Source organism: Leptinotarsa decemlineata, unplaced genomic scaffold (assembly GCF_025532065.1).
Source record: "Leptinotarsa decemlineata unplaced genomic scaffold, Ldec_3_MD MMD2_tig00003736_RagTag_RagTag, whole genome shotgun sequence".
Lineage (NCBI taxonomy): Eukaryota > Metazoa > Arthropoda > Insecta > Coleoptera > Chrysomelidae > Leptinotarsa > Leptinotarsa decemlineata.
This window is the reverse complement of record NW_027412593.1, coordinates 6,450,153-6,472,134: the sequence shown is the minus strand read 5'-3', so window position 1 is coordinate 6,472,134 and position 21,982 is coordinate 6,450,153. Positions and strand designations below refer to the sequence as shown.

At 34.5% G+C, this 21,982-nt stretch overlaps 1 protein-coding gene across 3 annotated transcripts in view; it reads left to right on the top strand.

The window, feature by feature from the left end:
* LOC111507951 (uncharacterized) overlaps positions 1 to 21,982 on the top strand; it is a 353,913-nt gene that overhangs the window by 274,918 nt on the left and 57,013 nt on the right. For all 3 annotated transcript variants that reach the window (XM_074178365.1, XM_074178366.1, XM_074178367.1), the window contains 2 exons: positions 2,113 to 2,285; positions 20,158 to 20,508. In XM_074178365.1, coding sequence (XP_074034466.1) covers positions 2,113 to 2,285; positions 20,158 to 20,508 — 524 coding nt within the window. The remainder of the gene's footprint in view (positions 1 to 2,112; positions 2,286 to 20,157; positions 20,509 to 21,982) is intronic.

Sequence of the window (21,982 nt, the reverse complement as noted above, 5' to 3'; positions counted from 1 at the left end):
TATTGTACATAATACTCAGAAGAATTTTATGATCATATTTGAAATTTCATAATGACATCTAATACAGCAGCTTCTGAATCACATTGTTTTCGATATTTATACTGATCATAATTTCAATACTTACATTGAAGAAACATTTGATTATATAAAAATAATTCTCATTGGAAGGGAAACCATCTGAAGAATAAGAACCTATATTTTAGAGAAAGAAAAAAGAAATTTTATCCACTCCAAATTACAATTTCTGTTACAAAACTTGCTTAGGTACGTCATACATAAAATATAAAAAATAAACATACATTACACAAGAAAAAATCTCGCACTACAACAGTAATGACTAACATATGGACATATATATATATATATATATATATTTATATATATTTATATATATATATATATATATATATATATATATATATATATACACACACATTTACACACATACACATATATACATATATACATACACATATATTAGGACCACTGACAATTGAATACATCATCAATCTTATAGATTGATGATGTATCAATACATCATCAATACACATATATACATATATACATACACATATATTAGGACCACTGACAATTGAATACATCATCAATCCTATAGAAAGCATGGGTGACAAGTGATTTTTTTACTTTAAACTTCAATTCTTTTATATGAAGGTCTTTTCACTCATTAGGCAAAGTGTTATATATGTTCATGAGAAGAAAATTCGTATGTTTGGCTGTGTTTTGATAATGTATCTTCGGTAGCCTGATGATGTCTTCCCGTTTGGTAAAATATGTAATTATCAGCACATCATTCGAAACTACACTTCTTAGTCCTCTCAATGCGTATCGACACTTCGAGAGCTTTTTACATAACAATGTCGTATATCTATTTCAATTCAATTTGTTATCAAGGTGGAGTCCTAGTAAGCACACCTCTTTGTCACCGTCATACATTTGGGATCTATTTGTGATAGTTATTTACTGAGTTTATTTGCGTTCAAGCATAAAACATAAAACAAACATAAAACAGCGCTAAAGTATGTTTCTTTTCTGTCAGTGTTTCACATGACAACTGATCTAGCTCCTGAACTTGTTTGTTACTATTGACAAAAGTTGCATCATCAGCATATAAAAAACATCTGCTATTCAATATATGTAGGAACATCATTTATATAGATAATAAATGAAAGGAGACCAAGAACGGATCCCCAAGGTACTCCGTGCTTAACAATGTTAGTATTAGATTTCACATTGTTATTTAATATTTATTGCAGCCTGTCTGTCGATAAAGCATGTATTAGGTCATACGTTATGCCTCTAATACCATATTTTTCAAGTTTTCACAATAATGTCTCATCTGAAACACTGTCAAATGCTTTAGATATATCTCAAAGAAGTAAGCGGGTGCAGATACCCAAATTTTCATTATAGGAAAAGGTGTGAACAATTTCCGTCATTGCTTGTGATCTGAAACCATGATGAGCATCATTCAAATATCTATCCCCCTCAAAGAATACAAAAAGTCTGTTTTTGACTAGAATTTCAATGATCTTTGATACAATGGGAGTTATGGTAATAAATCTATAGTTATTGCAATCATTTGGATCTCCCTTGTTTTGGATTGTTGTTGCTCGGCATAATTTTAGGTTCGCTAGAAACATTCCACAGGAGAAGCAAATATCTCCTAGGTGTGCCATAGTCTCACTAAGAGCATCACATGCCATCTTCACCATAACGGAACTCATAGGCATCTAAACAATTTGAATTTTTCAATGAAGCAATTACAGTTTGCACTTCAGTTTCATTCGTTGGCTTCAAGAAAAATGAGTCTGTCACTAAAATCTTCACCAGATCTGTACCATCAATACCTGGGATAGTAATATATGAATTTTTATGCACTACTCGTGACTTTCCATTGAACTGATTTATTTTTGACCCCGTTGTATTACCAACATTTTCACTGTTTGAAATAAAATAGTCATTGCATTTTTCACATATTGCATTGGAAAAGAATTTAAGAATTTCAGTGAAATTTCACCACAATTGTTTCCTAAGATTATCAAAAATAAACAACACTCAGTGGTATTCTCATGTTTTTTTTTTTCGTTTCAGAGAAAGATATGGACATTCCTCAAATAGAATTTTTGAAACATCCATCTCCAGTGATGATAGCTGAGGGAGGAAACGCTTCATTCTGTGTTCGAGTTAGAGGTTCAGATAAAGAACAGCCGATCATTCAATGGGAAGTTGCAGGTCAACCAGTAGTACCGTCTGAAAAATTTAGGGTAAGTAACTGAGTGTCGAAAGTTATTAACACTCTTAATAACATAAAAAAAACTTGATATTGTATTAACTTCATCATACTGAGCTTCAACAAATATTGAAATAAATTTAGAATGCCATCAAAAATGTTTTTTACACTCCGCATCATGCCCCTATGCCCCTAATTGACTTCAACTGAAAGACTATTCACTCAAAAATTCACAGGATCCATGTAGCAAATATGAAAAATGAAGGTAAATATAAAAAATGAACAATGGTGAATTTTTCTAGGAGTCCGTCCGACTCACAACAGAAAGGTCATGGGTTCAATCCCAACCTCAAGCAGATATTTTTCTCCAGAGAATTCATCTAGTTGAGATGATTCTGCAATGTTACATGGCTGACGGACTAGGTGCCTCGAGGAGTTATCACCATTATCTACCCAAAACACGAGGCTAATGACTTGTCCGCATACTAAAACTTGTTGATAAACCAAAAAAAAATGTTTCGAAGCCTGCCAAATTTTCATAACGAGAACATTCTATCAGGTTTGCAATGCTTTCATGAGCCGAAACAGGTGTGGTCTGCGTATGGCTCCACTCATGCGGGTCCAATCAGCGCTGTCTGATGATTAAATGCGGCATCACAGGCATCACAGGCAAAAAAAAGCTGATGACTGTGACAGACATGGATCAAAAATTCCATGGTTAATGAACTGACTGTCAGGAAACCAAAAACATTGATGAGGAACCAGATCAGCCGCTGAAAAATAATACTAGGAGAATGTAACAAAACTGAAACTGGTATAGACTGATTTCAGAGTTACTCATAGAACATTGTCAATTTTTAGAGAATACCTGAATGAAATGAGCATGTATATGGGAGTTCCAAGCTATAGATGCAAGGCATCGACTCACAAGGCAACAAAAGCCCCGTAGAAACTAATACAGAATCAAGATTATTGTAATAGGTGTTGTCAAAAAATGTTATTGTTATGGGTGTTATAAAAACTGATTGGAAAATGTAATAAACTCGTGAAGCTGAAAAATTCATTACCCCTCTTTCAAAATAAAACATACGAATATTTCTCCAGTGGTCACTTCAATAAATTTGTTATGTTACTTTTTCATCATTGTGCTTCAATATTTTCTATTGGGCCATTTTCTTGCTGAAGATCTTAAACGTGTGATTGAATTTGCTCGAAACATAACGGATCAGAACGTAATTTCTTGATAAATATTGAAAAATATGAATTATTTTTGAATTGGCTAATTCAATTGTTCCCACCCTTTATGAGTCAAGACCTTCACATCGGCAGGAGAAGTTTGAAGTGAATTTTCTCGTAAACAGCTGGGAATCATTTCAATTCGCTGCTATGATATTTTTATTTACCTCAATCAGATACGACGAGAAAAACAAGAAATGAAACTTAATTCTCCTTATTAGCCAAACCAAACGATTCAAGAGAAAACTGGAAGTTACGTCACGAACCTTATTAAAATAAAATTGAAGAATAATGTACTAGTTTGTTTTGGTTGGATACATGCAGAAATTTGTTAACTTTTCTATTCGATTTCTTTTATCTTATTTATAGTATTTTTCGAACTGTTACAAAAACGAGTAATTGGAAAAAGAGTGAAGCTTTTTCAGTATAAATAGATCTATTTTGCATGCAAGATCGTTTTCACGACTGCCCCATCCGGTATGATAAAAATAATTTGCCAATCTTGAATAACGGTTCTTAGTATCGTGGAATAAGTTTCAAAATGATTATCTGAATCACCATCAAACATGAAAAATAGTTTTCTCGATGAACTAAAACGGAGAAGGAATGTAAAAACAAATTGAAATGATCCTTTAGAAGTATAAATCGACATTCAAAAGAATGCTCCTTTAAATCCATACATGTATCGATTGCGCGACAATTTTACAATCGATCGAATGCTAAATGCAATCGGAGACTCCCAGATCGATAATTGCTCACCTACCTTGCGAATTCTTGATATAAAACTACATTTTGAATAGTTCGAGGGAAATTGTTCAACAATTGATATCACTGGAATTGGAGTGCAGTAAAACTTTACTTTTTTTGAGAATTGAGAACACAAAAATGAAGAAACCGCAGCAGGGATTTATGAACAGAAACAAGTCAGGCGTCAAAAAGCGGATTTTCACCAAATGCGCTCGCTTGCGACTATTTTTCTTTTCAAAAACAGAAACAAAAACTTGTTTCAGTTTTGAAAACAAACTCGAAACTTGAATTACACCAAACAGACAAAAACTAGAGTGGCGTGTTTTGTTGTGAAATTTTTTCGTCGTTTCCACTACACGAGAAGTTTTCGTTATACCTTCTCTAGACTATGTTTTTATAAAGTGCTGCAATTTTTATGATACAATCTTTTGAGCAAAAGGAGCGATGATAAAAAAAACATGATACTAGATGAGATCATTGTTCAGAAGACGAGTAGATTATGGAAAGCATAAAATTATGGCAGATTTGATAAATGATTACATACGAATTTCATAAACTACACCTCACGATTTGATCTCCATAAACTTAATTTGAAAAATATATCACGACGTGTTTATGATCACCTCACTTCTACATCAATAATAATTCTTTTTTGGTTTTTCTAAGAAAACAAGTTCACTAATGGTGATCTATTCAAATCCAGTTGGTCATTCATTAGAATGTTTGAATTTTTAAGTTCATTAATGTCCATTGCTTCCAAATGATTCAGTTTCAAACCTTTATTTTCTATGTGTGAAACTTCGAACTCTACGTTGAAGATATGATTTTTTTCTAACGAATATGTTGAACATGTTTTCTCATTTACATAGCTCATCTGATGTTCCTGGATTCTATTCCTATCGTCAAGCCAATTGCAGTAAACAGCTATAACGTATTTTGGACAAACAATGGAGAAAGTGGTTTCTTTTTTTAGGAAACGAGATATTAAAATTGCATATAGAACAAGTAATACGTTGGGAAATTTAGTTAAAAATAATAAAGACAAAACATCCAAATTCGAGAAATCAGGAGTATATAAATTGAACTGTGGAAGGTGTCCTAAGGAATATATTGGTTGAACTGGCAGAACATTTAGGAATCAAATCCAGAAACATTATATGAGCTATGTAAATAAAAAAACAAGTTCAACATATTCAAAACATCTTTTAGAAGAAAATCATATCTTTAACGAAAAGTTCGAAATTTTAATTTTACACATAGAAAATAAATTCGGAAGCAATGGAAAATGATAAACTTAAAAATTCAAACATTCTAATGAACGACCAACTGGATTTAAATAGATTGAATTATTGAACTTGTTTTCTTAGAAAAACCAAAAAAGAATTATTATTGATGTAGAAGTGAGGTAATATGCTTCAGGTGATAATAATTGAGATGTTAAAGTAATTTGTTGGAGGTAGTCTCAATTATGGTTACCTGTAGTATACAAATATTACTGCAAGAGGCAACTTGTAGTATTCAAATCACTGTTGATGAAGCTACTGTGTTAGCGAAACACGATTTGATCTCCACAAATAAAATTTGTGGACCAGATATTTTCAAACAGAATACAAATTACAGACATGCTATACAGTGTGTCCAAGATAAGGATCCTAAGCATGGGAATCTCAGTACCTGTTGTAGATACAGCTTAGGTTAAATTAGGAAAAAGTTTTGTTCTTTAGAGCTTATTTACATGCCGTTTAGAAACTTGAAGAATTTTCATGGCCTGCTGAGATATTTGGGAAAAACGAGAATTTGACAATATCAATTTTATTTTTTTCTGACTTTATTTGAAAAGATATCAAAATACGAATAACACTTTTTCATTGGCACTTTCAAGGTACTACACGATGGTATTTTTAGTTTTTATATCCGACGTTTCGTTTTCAAAAAATCATCATCAACTTTATTTTTTTATATGACCCGAAACAAAAGTACACCCTGTATCTGATTCCATTTTTTATTACGAATTCAACGATGTATCACATGCCATTGTTTTCTTTTTAGTTCAAAGGAAAATTACATTTTTTCTATTTAAAAAAAAATCTTTAAGTAGGTGTTGCAAACAAATGCTTTGACGTAAATACCTGTCACCGAGCCTGTCAAATATTATTTAATTACACGATAAAATAGTAATTGTCGTTGTTGTTAGCCTGTTTGTCGAGTTGTTGTTTTTAGAGTTATTGTTACTGTTGTCGTTATTATTGTTTATTGTTGAATAGATAATATTGTGTTATTATCGTCGAATATGCCGGGTGAGCATTATAGCCATGAAGAAAAGTTTGACATGCTAACGTGCTACATTTTGTGCCACAAAAATACTGTAAATACAGCAGCAATGTATCTTAATACATATCCAGAAAGAAAGCAGCCATGTAAGTCCATTTTCTTAGAGCTGGCTCGAAATTTAAAAGAATATGGTTCATTTAAAAAGCCTGTTTTATCTCGAAAAAAGTAATCTTCAGAAGAAGCCCAAAATAATGTTTTACAAGCAGTTGTTGAGAACCCTGAAATATCAACTAGGCAAATCGAAAATAATGTAGGAGTAGCCAAATCCACAGCTCAATTTATTTTGCGTAAAAATAGATATCACCCCTATAAATTTAGGATTTGCCAAGGACTTAAACCAGGGGATTACGAACGGCGCCGAAATTTTTGCGAATGGTATACACGCGCGTGTGAAGAAGATTATAATTTCCCTTCAAAAATGATATGGTCCGACGAAAGTATGGTCACTAATAATGGTATCTTCAACCGCCGCAATACGCATTACTGGGCTCAGCAAAATCTGCGTGTTAAGAAAATATCAAGACATCAAGAACGTTTTGGGTTTAATATGTGGTGTGCAATTGTAGGAACTAAAATACTAGGTCCGTTTTTTTACTATAATTCTTTGACCGCCGAACGATACCATCATTTATTGCAAAACTATGTAGAAGACTGTTTAGATAATTTACCTCTGGCACAGGTCAATAACTGTTGGTTTCAACAAGACGGTGCTCCTGCACATAATTCTAGACAAGTTCGAGAGTATCTTTCGCAGCGATTTCCTGGAAGGTGGATTGGAACCTTTAGTGAAGTGTCTTGGCCAGCGCGATCCCCTGACTTAACTCCTCTGGACTTCTTCATATGGGGTTTTGTTAAAAATCGGGTTTACCAACATTCTTTTGAAACTGAACAGCAGTTACGAGAATGTGTAACTGTCGCATTTAACAGTATTACACCAGAGATGTTACGTGATGTTTTAAGTTCTACAGTTAGAAGATCATACTCATGTTTGGAAAATAACGGAAACCTGTTTGAACGCCTCCTTTGAATTAAATAAAAAATGCGTTAATTTCTTTGTTGTTTTCATTACTTTAAAAAAATCATTATTAACCTACTTAAAAATACATTTTAAAAATAGAAAAAATGCAATTTTCCCTTAAACTAAAAAGAAAACAATGGCATGTGATACATTGTTGAATTCGTAATGAAAAATGGAATCAGATACAGGGTGTACTTTTTTTTCGGGCTATTTAAAAAAATAAAGTTGATGATGGTTTTTTGAAAACGAAACGTCGGATATAAAAACTAAAAATACCATCGTGTAGTACCTTGAAAGTGCCAATGAAAAAGTGTTATTCGTTTTCTGATATCTTTTCAAATAAAGTCAGAAAAAAATAAAATTGATATTGTCAAATTCTCGTTTTTTAACCTAAGCTGTATCTCCAACAGGTACTGAGATTCCCATGCTTAAGATCCTTATCTTGGACACACTGTATATGAATAGTTGCTTGTTGTTGTCGCCGACCGTTTCTTCATTGCGAATTGCGAACCCTGTTTACAAAAACACAAACAAAACACCGAAACATCTCGATCTTTCCGCCTGCCAACAAGACATTTCCTCGTCGACCGCGACACAAAGTCTTCAATATTTCTTATTTTGACAACTCGAAGTTTTATTTTGGCAAAATCGAAACAGTTGCAGTTTTGTTGTGGTTTTTTCTGTCGGGGGAAATCCGCTCCAACTGAAAAGCTTGAAGTAAAAATATTGTTATATTCCTCATAGACATTTTTTCGAAATTTTGACAGTTCAGGTTTCGAGTTAGATGGGTCGATGATGGTAAATGGCAAAAAACCGTTGCACGAGGTTAGCTCAAGAATTTTTGTATGATGTTCACAGAGATTCAATTTACTTGAAGAGCCATAAATGGTGAAGAATCTTCGGCATACGCTTTGACCGAAACCATAGTCCAATCGTCCCAATGGAAGAGCTCAGGAGAGCCAAGACCAAAAAAGCACTACAAGTCCGATCAAACGTTAAGGTTCTGCTCACTGCTCTCTTCGATTACCGTGACATAGTGCATTAGGAGTTCTTGACACATGGTCGTTTGGTCAATAAGGAGTATTGTCTTGAAGTTATGCGCCGCTTGGGAGAAGCACTACAAAAAAGCGTCCGGTATTGTGGAATAACAGTTATGGCTTTTGCATCATGATAATGCACCTGCTCACTCGTCATTGCTTGTTCGTAACACCTCAGCCACTGTATTCACCAAATTTGCCTCCTGCGACTTTTTCTGTATCCAAGATTGAAGAGACACCTGGAAGGATGGCGTTTCGCGACGATTGAGAAAATAAAAACAGAATCGCTGAGAGAGCTCAAAGATATACCAATAAAAGCATATCAGAACTGCTTTGAAAAAAAATTTTATACAAGTGTATAATTTTTGGTTTGTTTGAGACTTTTAAATGTCATTAGTTTTCATCATTTGTACGATCTGTACTGTCATTCAGCTGTAGTTGTCACGATGGTTTACAGTATACCTGAGCGAGTGGAGATAATTTCCATATTTGCCTTCCAGAACCAGTGTTATTTGAAAAGAGCTCAAATATTTCATGAAAGGCATCCGGACAAAAATGTAAGTCACGTGTACGTCTGCGATTTAGTTGAAAAGTTTAGAGAAACCGGATCAGTGCAAAATAAAAAAAAGAATGCCCCAAGATTACTGAATGAAGCAACCCAAATTGAGGTCCTTAAAAATTTTGCAATGTAGCCTACTGCATCAAAACGTCAAGTATTTGCAGTGACAGGAGTTTCACATGAGTCGGTTAGAAATGTGTTGAAATTACATAAGTTTCACCCGTACAAAACACAAATTCTTTAAGAACTAGGTGATGATAATTCAGACCGACGAATTGAGTTTTATGAACTTATGACTGAAAGAATTAGCGTCGAACCGAGAATGTTAAAAAATATTTGTTTCAGTCATGAATGTTATATTAAAAAACCACATAACATGAATGTACTTTCATGCTGAATGGTAATGTAAATAAACAAAACTGCATCTCCTTACTATGCAGCTCCAGTTAGGCACTGGTTTGATGCTAATTATCCGAACAAATGGATTGGAAGGAGATGTCCCATTGAGTTGCCACTGAGGTCACCACACTTGGCGCCACCTGACTTTTTTCTGAGGGGTCAAGACAGTTGTTTATAAAACTCAACCTGCGTCACTTGGGGAATTGCGAGAAAGAATTACGCACGCATGTCGCGCTATTACTAGAAAAACATTTGCGCAATTTCGAGCAGTTTTTGAAAATAGGCTGTTTTATTGTTTACAAAACAATGGAACCCACTTTGAACATTTACTTAATTGACATTTCTAATGAATATGCAGTTCAACAAAAACGTCATTAAATATTCCATTTAAACCAAAGTTTCACAATTATTGTTTCACCCTGTACAGTTATTATGTATACCATTGGATAGCATTTTTTATAGTATTTTCAATGATGTTTCGCAAGTAGGGGTCTGCAATTTAAACTTTTTGTGTTTTGGCGGGTGGGGCCTAGGGGGTTGATGGGGATGAGTTCTCTTTCATCCTTTAGTTCCCCCTTACTATCCTAGAAACGGTTTCAAGCATTTTTCGATTTCAGCTTTCGTTCGTGAAATTGTAAGTTTTGAAATGAAACACTGTACATAGCGACAGAAGGGTGTCACTTTATTGCTTTTATTTCTTCGAAATGTAATAAGTAAATTTCCTCATTGTTTTGGAAACCGGACTGATTATGAAGAATGTTCCGTAAGAAGTATCAATGAACGTTCCAGGCAGAGAGTGGAGTTGCCTAAAATACTTCATCCTAAATCATCGTAAGCTCTTGAACAGAAAACGTGTCGATCAAATTTCATAGAACCGGCTATTAGTATAATTTCATAGTCGAAATTCCATATTTTCCGATTCGTTACGCTACTAATTGAATCAATTTCTAATACTAACAGAATAGGCGGATGTCACTTGCGCAAAACAAAGACAAAATGACGAACGAAAGGGAAAAACGTTAACGATTCGTTTATAAGGATTGCGTTCGTATTTAGGCATATGATTTACCATAAAAGTTCGCCAAGGTTGTAACGAAAATAGCAATAATGAAATGTTTATGTTAAAACCCGCGTATTGTTTATTATAAACAAAATGTTTGAAAATGAGTTTATACTACGCCGACTTAGGAATAACGAGAATCTCATTCAGTTTATGTGACATTTTTATGAGTTCTGTTAATTGGATGGAAAATTGAAGCACATATACGTCGTTTGAATGTTTCATATCCGGTAAATTGTTGCAATAATAAATTCATTAATTCTAATGGTCCACAATATCTATTGCTATACTTGAAATTGACCGTCAAAGGATGGTTCATAAACGACACCCAGATTATTCTTTTGACTAACAAATAACATGACACAACTTAGAAATGGATGGAAATGGAAAAAACCTGACTTGAAAAACATATATTTGAGGTTCAACATAATTTATAGACAGGTAAAAGGTGTTGCAATGGGTTCCGCGTTATCACCTATCATCTCCAACCTATTCATGGTCTATTCAGAAACCAAGGCCCCGATGAAACTCAAATTATGGCTGAGATATGTCGACATTTTTCTCATTTGGCCTAAAGGAACCCGACCGTTTCGTGGCATACCGGAACTCAGTCCACGATAAAATCCAGTTCACCACAAAAAAAACAACGAGTTGTTGTTTCTTGGTGTACAAGTTAGAGGAAAACACAACAGAGGAATTCAGCACAGAGTTTACTGAAAACCAATTGATACAAGCGGTAAACAAGATCATTATATTCAGATCTGGACGTCTAACAGTCGAGAACACGAAGGATCAAGCAATGAATGATAAACAAAAAAGTCTTCAGCAGAATGGATATGAAAAGCATACAATTCACAAAGTAAAACACCGAAGAAAGAAGAAAAACAAGAAAGGAACAAACACAATGAAATGGAAAGAATTCTGAAACGAAACAACATACATGCATAGGGAAGTATTTCGACCAAAGAAATATACGAATATCAGTAGATCAGAGAAACACAATCTCCCATTTCACAACAAACTCAGCCCTATACAAACACCACTTTGATACATGTCATAAGGATTGAGATCCGGGGATCGAGCGGGCCAGTTCTGTGGTCCTCCTCGACCTATCCAGTGATTTGCATATGTTTCAGTTAAATGCTGACGTGCTACTTGACTAAAATGGACTAAAATCATGCATAAAAAACATATCCCTTCTGGCGCCCGAAGGAACTTCCTCCAGCAGTACTGGTACACTTCTCTTAAAAATTGAACGTATGCCTCGCCATTTAATCGAGGAGGTAGAAAATGAGGCCCGATTAAATCATCCCCAATAACTCCGAGCCACACGTTAAGAGAAAACTGTTCTTGATGGTTAGTTTCGACAATAGCGTGAGGGTTTTCATCAGCCCATATGTGGTAATTATGAAAATTAATAATCTTGTCCCGAGAAAAACTACATTCGTCTGTGAATTCTATCATCTTCAGAAAGTCACGATTTCTTCTAATCATTTCCAGCATCCAATTGCAAAATTCAAAAAGATTCGGAAAGTCTCGCGGCAACAGTGCCTGTACTCGTTACAGATAGTAAGGGTATAAGAGTTGTTCCTTTAAAATTTGAAATACCGTCATATGATCAACATTTAGCTGGAAAGCAATCTTTCTAATACTGGTAGTAGGTTGTTCTTCAATCAAATTAAGTATTGCTTCCTCAAGCTGTGGTGTTCGTACTTCTCGATGGCGACCACAATCCCGCGTTATTTTGTCGAATGAACCATATTCTCGTAATCGTTGATGAAGTCGAGCAAATATTCTATGTGGAAGATGCTGCTGTCGAGGATACATTTCAGCATATCTTCTAGAAGCTTCTAACCCATTCCCCTGCGACAGACCGTAAACGTAATGCATATCAGCCATTTTCTCATTTGTGAATGCCATTTTAATAACAAGTGAATTATTAAAGTAACAAATTAAAAACAGAACAGCAACACACAATTAGTATTAATTCAATTTCGAAAACTCACAAACTGACAGCGTCATACCAACTTAATTGTCACTATCGCTAATAGCGACCTACTAGATATATTAGTTTCGTATTTTCGCATTTATGACGATGTATCTCCGTAGTTGTTCTCCAAGAGACATTTTTTGTTTAGAATTAAATAGGCTATTGGAAATGAATTTTTACATGGTAAACAAATAAGACAAAAAGTTACATTAGAAATGAATTTTAGGAGTTGCTTTTTCCACCATGGGGTAAACCAAATAAATTTTTGGCTAAGTGTCTTTTTGGTAGTACAAAACGACAGGTTAATTCCAATATTGTAACTTCTTTAGTGCTTGTGAAAAAATTGTTTTACAAATTTTATGTACCCTCTTTAAGGGGCTGTATCTTAACAAGGGATGCTCCACTGAAGTTTCTTTATGAGAAAGATCCTATCTTTTTTTCGATGAGGAATCACCTCCTTGAATGTTTTATACTTATTTAGTTACACCCTGTATTCTGGCATTTTTCAATGGAGCTCAAAGTTAACTTTCCAAAAATGTAGCATACTTGATGTTTTGCTAGAATCATCTTTGAAATACAGAGCTTTTAGGTTTTTTCATGTAGACCTTGAAACGCACACGTTGATCAAGGTGATTCAGGTAGTAAAGATGCTCTTCAATTAGTTGTTTTTGTTCAACACATTCGCAATGAAGTATGAGAAATATGAAAAATTGAATATGATAGTCTATTCTATACAAACCTGGCTTATAGTACGTCGTTCTAATATCCGTAGCATCAATACCAGGTTCAATAATTTCAACATTCCAAACCATGTTACATCTAAATACAAAAGATGCATTTTCTATCTGGCACCGTTATTTTTGAACAGGATAATTCCTCTCCTGAATTCATCTTTATATGAAGTGAAACATCATTTGAAATCAACTTTGTTGACCAGCATGGAGTAATGTCTTGTAGTGTAGTGTTTTCCTTCACTTTTCTGCAAACTGAGATGTATTTATTTTGCCGCTGAAGAAAATTGAATTATATTAGGTAATTACCTTATTGCTCGTAAATGTTATTTGTGTTACTTAGCAGGAGGGGTGAAAGATAGCCATAGGCTAACCCCTACCTTTTGGGTGTAATTTATGCACAATAAAGCTATTATTATTATTATCAAGCAGCAAGCAATTTGTATCACGAGAGAGAGACAAGACAACCTTTAAGAGACATTTTCACACGATTGCAACACCACCTAATTGATTGTGTTCAATTTTTAAAGAAAACGACAATATTATATGAATCAAATAGGTAGAGTGAGTTGGAAAAATAGTCGTTTTAGGAGCTGTTGAAAATAATCCCGACACGTCAAGGCGAAATTTGAAAATATCAACAGGCCTACCAAGAACTAACGTGAGGAGGATTTTGATAAAACACAAATTCAAACCATATAGAACCAGAAGAGTTCATCAACTCAGACCAGGAGACTTTTAACGTCACATGGCTTTTTGCCAGTGGTTCCTGGAAAATTGTAACCAGGTGCATGATTTTTCGTTGATATGTATTTGGACAGATGAAGCCTATGCCGGATTTTCAACCGCTACAATTATTATACTTGGGCACAACAAAATCCTCATTCTATTCTGTAGCAGAGAAGTCAAGAAAGATTTGGATTTAGTTTATGGGCAAGTGTTTTCAGGGGTAGAATTATCGGCATGTTCATTTATAATGGCTCAGAGGTTTCAAGAAATTGTAAGGCGAAATATTGAACTTCTTGTTGACGAATTGCCACTAATGAAACTCGGAAAAATATATTTTCAACAAGACACGACTTCGTCTCACAACACTGCAATTGTCACCAATTTTTCGGCTGCAAATTTTGCTAATAATGAGATAGCCAAGCAAGGACCCAACCGTTGGCCGGCCAGATCTACTCATGAGAAATTCGTTTCCTCTCCTGATGCAGATTGTGCTTCAGCTAGTCAAGAGTTTGCTGCAAGGCAGATCCATTAGATATCACGCTTCCTTCAGTTCGTCGTTTTCTGCCTGTACCATCTAAGTTTGTTCATTATCATGACTGAAAAAACTAAGAATTCTAACAGGGAAAACATTTGGGGTCGTCAACTTTCTTTTCCTCAGTTGATTCAAAATCGAATTCTATGGGTACTTCACGATTCATAATGGGTCCAACAAGTAGCTAGGGAGAGGAGGTCCATCTCGGAAGAGCGACAAAGCGTTCTATGATGAGAGGGCGCCCGGTATCTCGATGGTTCCATAGACTCAAGAGTTATGCCTCCTTCCGGCACGGATACAAACACCCCATGATAAGGCATCATTTAGAAGGAATCACCACCTCCATGGGTGAAACCTTATCCGGTAGGGGTAATCTAACGCCCCACCGCTGCTATGCGGACTGAACATACCAGCTCAGCGCCGTTTGACTGATATATTGTAACTTTGATGACTTCCAAGCAGTGCTCTCAAGATCTTCATGATAACCAAAATTCATAAGAAATGGACATTAAAGCAATTTCGATAAGAGTATACTCTTTTTGTATTTTGAACTTGTTTTTTTTATGAGGAATATTTTTGTACCAACGATTTGTAGTATTATATGATTCGCTCTGCATTCAACTATCCAATTGGATCATTATCATTCAAATAATACGATGGATATGCTAATAAATGAATTTCCGAGTTGCTCCAGCTGATAAATCAATCCTCCAAGGTGATATCAGCCATATCTCCAATTAAATTATCATTTTTTCATAATAATATCAAACATTTCACCTGATCAAATGACAAATTATATTCTCTGGATCGTTAATGAGTTTTTCTAATGAATATTTCTGATAATGAGCCCATTATGATCTTTCATTCCAAAGTAATTAACAGACAAGTACCTAGTAAATCACCAAGTCTCCTCGAATTTTTTTCTCAATAGGCAGAGACGTCAGCGGACAACCTCGCAAACCTTCTCTACATCTTTGCAGATATAAGGAAATCAAAGGTCAATTTGCTGCAATAGTACTGTTATTTTGTTTCATGATGTCTATGAGAAATCGATAATCGAAATGATGTGCATAATGTTTGTCATAAGGTCGCCAGAAAATTTTATCAAAAATGTCCATTAATTACTGGAGAATGTGAACTTATTCCTCATGTAGAGTAATAATTCACAGAGAGTTGTACATTCAATTGAAGCAATTGTGGAATGTAATATTCAGTCGAGAAAGTGATCGGAGCTGGGATGAATTATCATTGTCCTTGACAAAGACCGCATGTTAAAATATTAGACCCCTCCTAACTTACCAAATTTCCCTAATAGGTTGTGTGGAAAAATGACTTCGATGTTGGAATTGTTTCATATCAATGTTTAGTAAATTAGCTGGAAAAATATTTACACGTGTTTCTGTTACCAATATTGAATATTCAAAGTCAGTATAGACATAAATCTGAAATGTATCGATAGAATTGATTGGACATGAAAAAAAAAGTATTTTTTCAACAATTCAAATCTTTCGAAATTGTTCACCTTACATTTATTTGATATTTGTATCATGCCCTGAAATAGCTCCGTCACGCTGGAACCCTATTTGAAAAAAATCTACCTTTATTTAGCCTACTTTACCTACAAACGATACTAATAAATAAACGAAATACAAGTAATAATGCGCTAAAATGTTTTGAAATAGGTTCTAATAATAGGTATTACTAAAATATAGGGAAACTTGTGGATTGATAGAGACTTTATGCATTTTCTCCTTTCCTTGCATTTTGAACACGTCGGTTTTTCAATTCCATCCAAAGTTTCTTCTCTTGTAAAATAATTTAAGCATTGCCACAAACTCAATTGGTCGGTTCTTTGTGGTATGGAGAGAGACAAATCCCAGAAAGCATCAAATGTTACTGAGTATATAGTTATATTTTGTTGTTACTACAATAAACTATAATCCATTTTGAACCCATTTCAGAACTTTTTGGCACACTATTACTCGTTCTTCGTAGTTAGATTTTGTTCAAAGTGGGTTCCAGCGTGACGGAGCTAAATAGTTGGACTTGGGTATATAAAATAAAAAAAATTATTGAGGAACTCGAAGTTTTTAATAAAAAATTTTCAAGTTAATTCTATGTAGTAATTTAATTCAGTTTCACACCGGCCCCTAAGTTATAATACTTTATTGTCAATATTCAACTCATGAGTTCGAATATAGCGAGTATTTCGTCTTTAGAAAAATGTTTAAACTCTTTATGATTTTTAATAAGCATGCTGCAATCAACCGATCCAAATTGCGCTTTTATATTTATTAGAATGTGCAAAGTGTGAAGAAATAAAATATGATAGTTTGACCTAATCGTTAAACTTGTTGATCATTTGTTATTTCATAACAATTTTATGGTTCCAAAAGGTGCATGTTTTTGAAACGGATGTATACAAGTTTTCAACTTTCACGGAAAAAACATAGATCATTCAGTTTTTATAGTGATCCTGATAATCCAAGTGATAGTTGATAATTGACCTAATTTTGAACTGAATAAACATTTTGTTTTTATATTCTAATATACAGAGTGCAGCTTGATGATAGTCAGATAGATGTATACTTGGTTTTCCGGCTCGTTTTTCGATCATTCTCGATTCACTACTCACATATCCGGTATGATTATATGTAATATAACACCCTTTCAACAAAAAATACTGGTTTCGAAATATACTTTTGTTGATTCAATGTATCCAGGAAATTTACAGTGACTCAGAAGTAGGGTGGCTAAAAATGATATATCAGGAAAGAAATCGTATTTCGTGCAAAACAAATTTATTCGTAAATTGCAAAGCGCTTTCGGCTGTTACGCCATCATCAGTGCGATACCTGCAAGTGAGTAATATTCAATGATATTAATTTTAATTTTGGATTGAACTTTAAATTCTTTTAATATTGTAGAATTACTTACTCGGCAAGTATATACAAGAAGATCCTGCTGTCTTGAGGTACAACAACTTTAGTAAATGAACATGAACGTGAACATCAAAATAAGCAAACATTTGCACAACATGTGAATATTTTTGTTTAAATATTTTAAAATTATTTTTAAAGAAAACCATCTCCAACATGCAGAGTACGAGGGGGAAAAGGAAGTGAAAATTTGACATTGACATCAATGTCAATGTCAATATCATATAATGTCAAATTTTCACTTCCTTTTCCTCCTGACATTGACATCAATGTCAATGTCAATGTCATATAATGTCAAATTTTCAATTCCTTTTCCTCCTCGTACTTTGAACGTTGGAGATGGTCTTTGAAAATAATTTAAAAATATTCAAACAAAAATATTCACATTTTGTGCAAATGTTTGCTTATTGTGATGTTCATGTTCATTTACTAAAGTTGTTGTATCTTAAGACAGCAGGATCTTCTTGTATATACTTGACGAGTAAGTAATTCTACAATATTAAAAGAATTTAAAGTTCAATCTAAAATTAAAATTAATATCATTGAATATTATACTTACATGCAGGTATCGCACTGATGATGGCGTAACAGCCGAAAGCGCTTTACAATTTACAAATAATTTTTTTTTACACGAAATAAGATTCCTTTCCTGATTTATCAGTCACGTGTATGCAGTTTTAACAAATCCCACCTGAAAATTATACGTCGTTAGCGATACACCACCCAAGTTGAGGTAAAATACTAAGCCATGCCAAAAACTGTGTGGCATTAGAGTGGATAAAAATTCGAAACTAAAAACTTGAAAATAAAATAAGTAAAACAATTTGTATGTTAAATAGTTTTATTAAAAAAAATAACATGGATAATGAACTAAAAAAACGGATGGACCTATAGGTAGTCGTAGTCACACCACTCTCCTCAGCAATTTACGGTATTGATCAGATAAAAAACAATGAAATCGTTGGGGTAACGTATTTAGTAGTTTGTTTTTATCTGATCAATACCGTAGATTGCTGAGGAGAGTGGTGTGGTGACTGCTACCAAGGACCTTCCGAATTATTTTTCAGTTTTTACTATTTTATCATTATCTTCTTATTTCTCAACAAAACCATCCAACATAATTTTTTTAATTATTTCATTTTTGAATAATTCTGTACTCAACTTGCAATATTTGCATAAATATCAATTCGAGTCAAATTTTGCAACTGAATTTTGAAGCATTTATTCTCAATCAATTGAGCTGAAACTTTGATACACGTTAAGTTTGGAAGACAATTCATGGCTACCTAAGTGACGCCATTTTACAGTCAATATAGCGGACTGTCCAAGATGACGAACTAGTTTTTTATGAACCCTCATGATTTGGTCATCAAATCAAAAGGATTGCCAAAAATAATACAGAAAATAATACGACGTCACTTTAAATGTAATATGACGGATCATCCAAGATGGCTAACAAGTTTTTATGCATCCTCATGACAAGTGTATCGAATGGAAGGAGGGTTCGCAGGAAAAGAAATTTTCAAAATCGAAATGGCGAAAAATAAGATGGCCATCATACCAGTTCTAAAGAGTCATAACTATACAACAATGACATTGAATGAAATTAACATACTGAAAGACATGTTTAGCGAAGATTCAAGAATAAAAAATAAATCAATAGTGAAAAATGTAAAACTTATTCGCAAGCTCCAAAAAGAAGAAACTGAACTTCATAATAGATCAAATCCATCAATTTATTACTCAACACATTTTATATTTTATGAAAGCTTTTGTTTGAAGGTGGTTGACAATGTTTCGTGGTGTATTTCATCAGTTCGGACTTCTATTGTCTAATATAATATGTACTTGTGATATACTGTTTGGAACCTTTGGTGTAGTAATGAATATTACTGGAGTTTTTTCCCAACACCAAATCGTTATTTTTACACCTCGACACGTGTTTCGATCACCAAGTGATCACCTTCAAGAGGAAGATAAAACTCAGTTTTGTATATCAAGCGCCCGTCGCTTATTCCACAATAATACTAGTATTTTTCGTTCGTTGTTGTTTTAAGCTCATTTAAAAAAATCATTTTTACCTGTTTAGTTTGATGTTTTTTAAAAGTGTGTTGTTTAGTTTTATAAACTATATTTATTCATTATATGAAATAAGTAAATCTTGCGACGATATAATAATAATAATGTATGTTTGCCAATTGGGTACATTATGTACATACGGTAAGTCGATTGAAACAGAAAGCATACTATAACACTTATTATCGTTCTTCATTATTATCGATGGCAGTTTATTATACAGGATGATTCCAGAGCTTGCAAATTAAAGCTTGTTTGAAAATTTGTCATCAATTTGTTAACATAAGATTTTGAACACTTTCGAGAATCTGGCTGAAATCGTAAATCCCCAGTGAAATTACGAATCACAGTTTTCAGTGAAGGCGAACTCAAAAAATACGAAATGACACCTGTGAAATAGTCTCATAGGAATCTGTCTACGACTCGCCCTATGACTTGCGAGAGAAACCCGATCTCCCTGGGTACCGATCGCCCGTCTCTATCGCTGGAACTCCGATCTAAACAATACCTCCGTGATTGCAGGTCGAGGAAGACGGTGACGTCAGCATTCTTCACATCGTCGGGGTGACGCGGGCCGATGCCGGACCCGTCAAGTGCTTCGCTGGAAGAGGCGGCCAGTCCGCGATCGTCGACTGTTTCGAATCGACGTACGTCGCGAGCTGCGACGCCGAACTCACGATTCACGACCGATCCGATAGCTGTAGTGACAGTGGAGCCTCCATGGAGGAGCGAGAAGAGATGGAGGACGTGGAAGAGGCGGCTGCCATGCTGCTCAGGGGACCCCAGGACACTACCGCCCTTGTGGGCGATCGGGTGCTGCTCAAGGCCACTTATTTGGGTCATCCGGAACCGAGCGTGCGGTGGACCAGAGCGGTGAGTTTGTGTTTGTTTTCTTGCATTCCTAGAACGCCAAGAGTTCCATTTAAAATGCTAACACATAATTTTCATCCGATTGGAATTATTTCATTCGCAAAGTCTACTAAAGCACCGAATTTCGTGAATCAGACTTTGTTTTCAGGCCCAGTTTTACTATTTTTCAATCTCAGAATTGGGGAAAAATCATCGGCGATTTTTTTCATCTGACCACACCGCTAGGTTCATCTAGTTTTGAACGGGTTCGGAAGGGGTTGACCATGTTTTTTGGTGAAGGTTTATTTTGTTGAAACGATATTAACAGACTCGTTAACAGATAATAATTCTATGAAAAAACAAATGAAATAAAAATGAATGGGATGTTGAAATTATTGAGGTAAATGAGTTAGCAATAACAGAAATGATTGTGGAAAAACAATTCATGGCTTTTGCATCACGATAATGTATCTGCTCACCCGTCACTGCTTGTTCGTAATTTTTGTCCAAAAACAACACCGTAATCACGACTCAGCCCTCATATTCACCAGATTTGACCCCCTGCGACTTTTTCCTGTTCCCAAGTTCGAAAATACCCATGAAAGGACGACATTTTGCGACAATTGAGGATATAAAAACCGAATCGCTTAGAGAGCCCAAGGAGATATCAAAAAGTGCATATCAGAACTGTTTCGAGAATTAGTAAAAACGCTGGCACAAATGGTAAAAGGGACAAGATATAATTGATGAATAAATAAATATTTATTGAGGAAAATGAAAATTCACCTTTTTTACAGACAGAACGTAAAACAAAAAATTTTCGAGATAAGTACATCGATTTTCATTTCGAGGAGAAACGATTTTTGCGTATTCTCACCTCTGACACTTGCAATCCTTCGCGGGGTGGGCTTCAATCCCTAAATATTCAGTGGGAAGGGAGATCGAGTGATACCACATTTGAAAGGATAAACAATTAAATTTCTAGTGATATTCTGCTTGATGAATGTTGTTTTGAAAATTAATACGAAGACTCCAGTAATATTCATTACTACACCAAAGGTTCCAAACAATGCATTACAAGAATTTATTTGTGTCAACATTTATAAAAGCAATAAACTTTGAAACTGAATTTTGTTCAATAATATCAGTTCGCAAATGAAACAGTATATCAAGGGGAATTTTAACACCTGAATATGGAAAAAATGCTGTGAAATTCACTTTAAATTTCTCCACTTAATTACTAGGTACAATATTACGGAAGCGCAGAAAAATCACATACTTTAATTATTTGCATCTTTGAAATTCTGGCTTCAGAACTTCAGTATTGAAATTTCCATATTAAAGTCAAAATTTCGGATGAGGATCGACAGAGAACTCAATCTTCGAATGTCAAAGATGAACGAGGCTCCTCAAGGCGGTCAGTTGCGATACCAACCGCGTCGGCAGTCGATACCAAAGCTATAAACTCCACTATGAATCAGAAATTTCGAGATTAAAG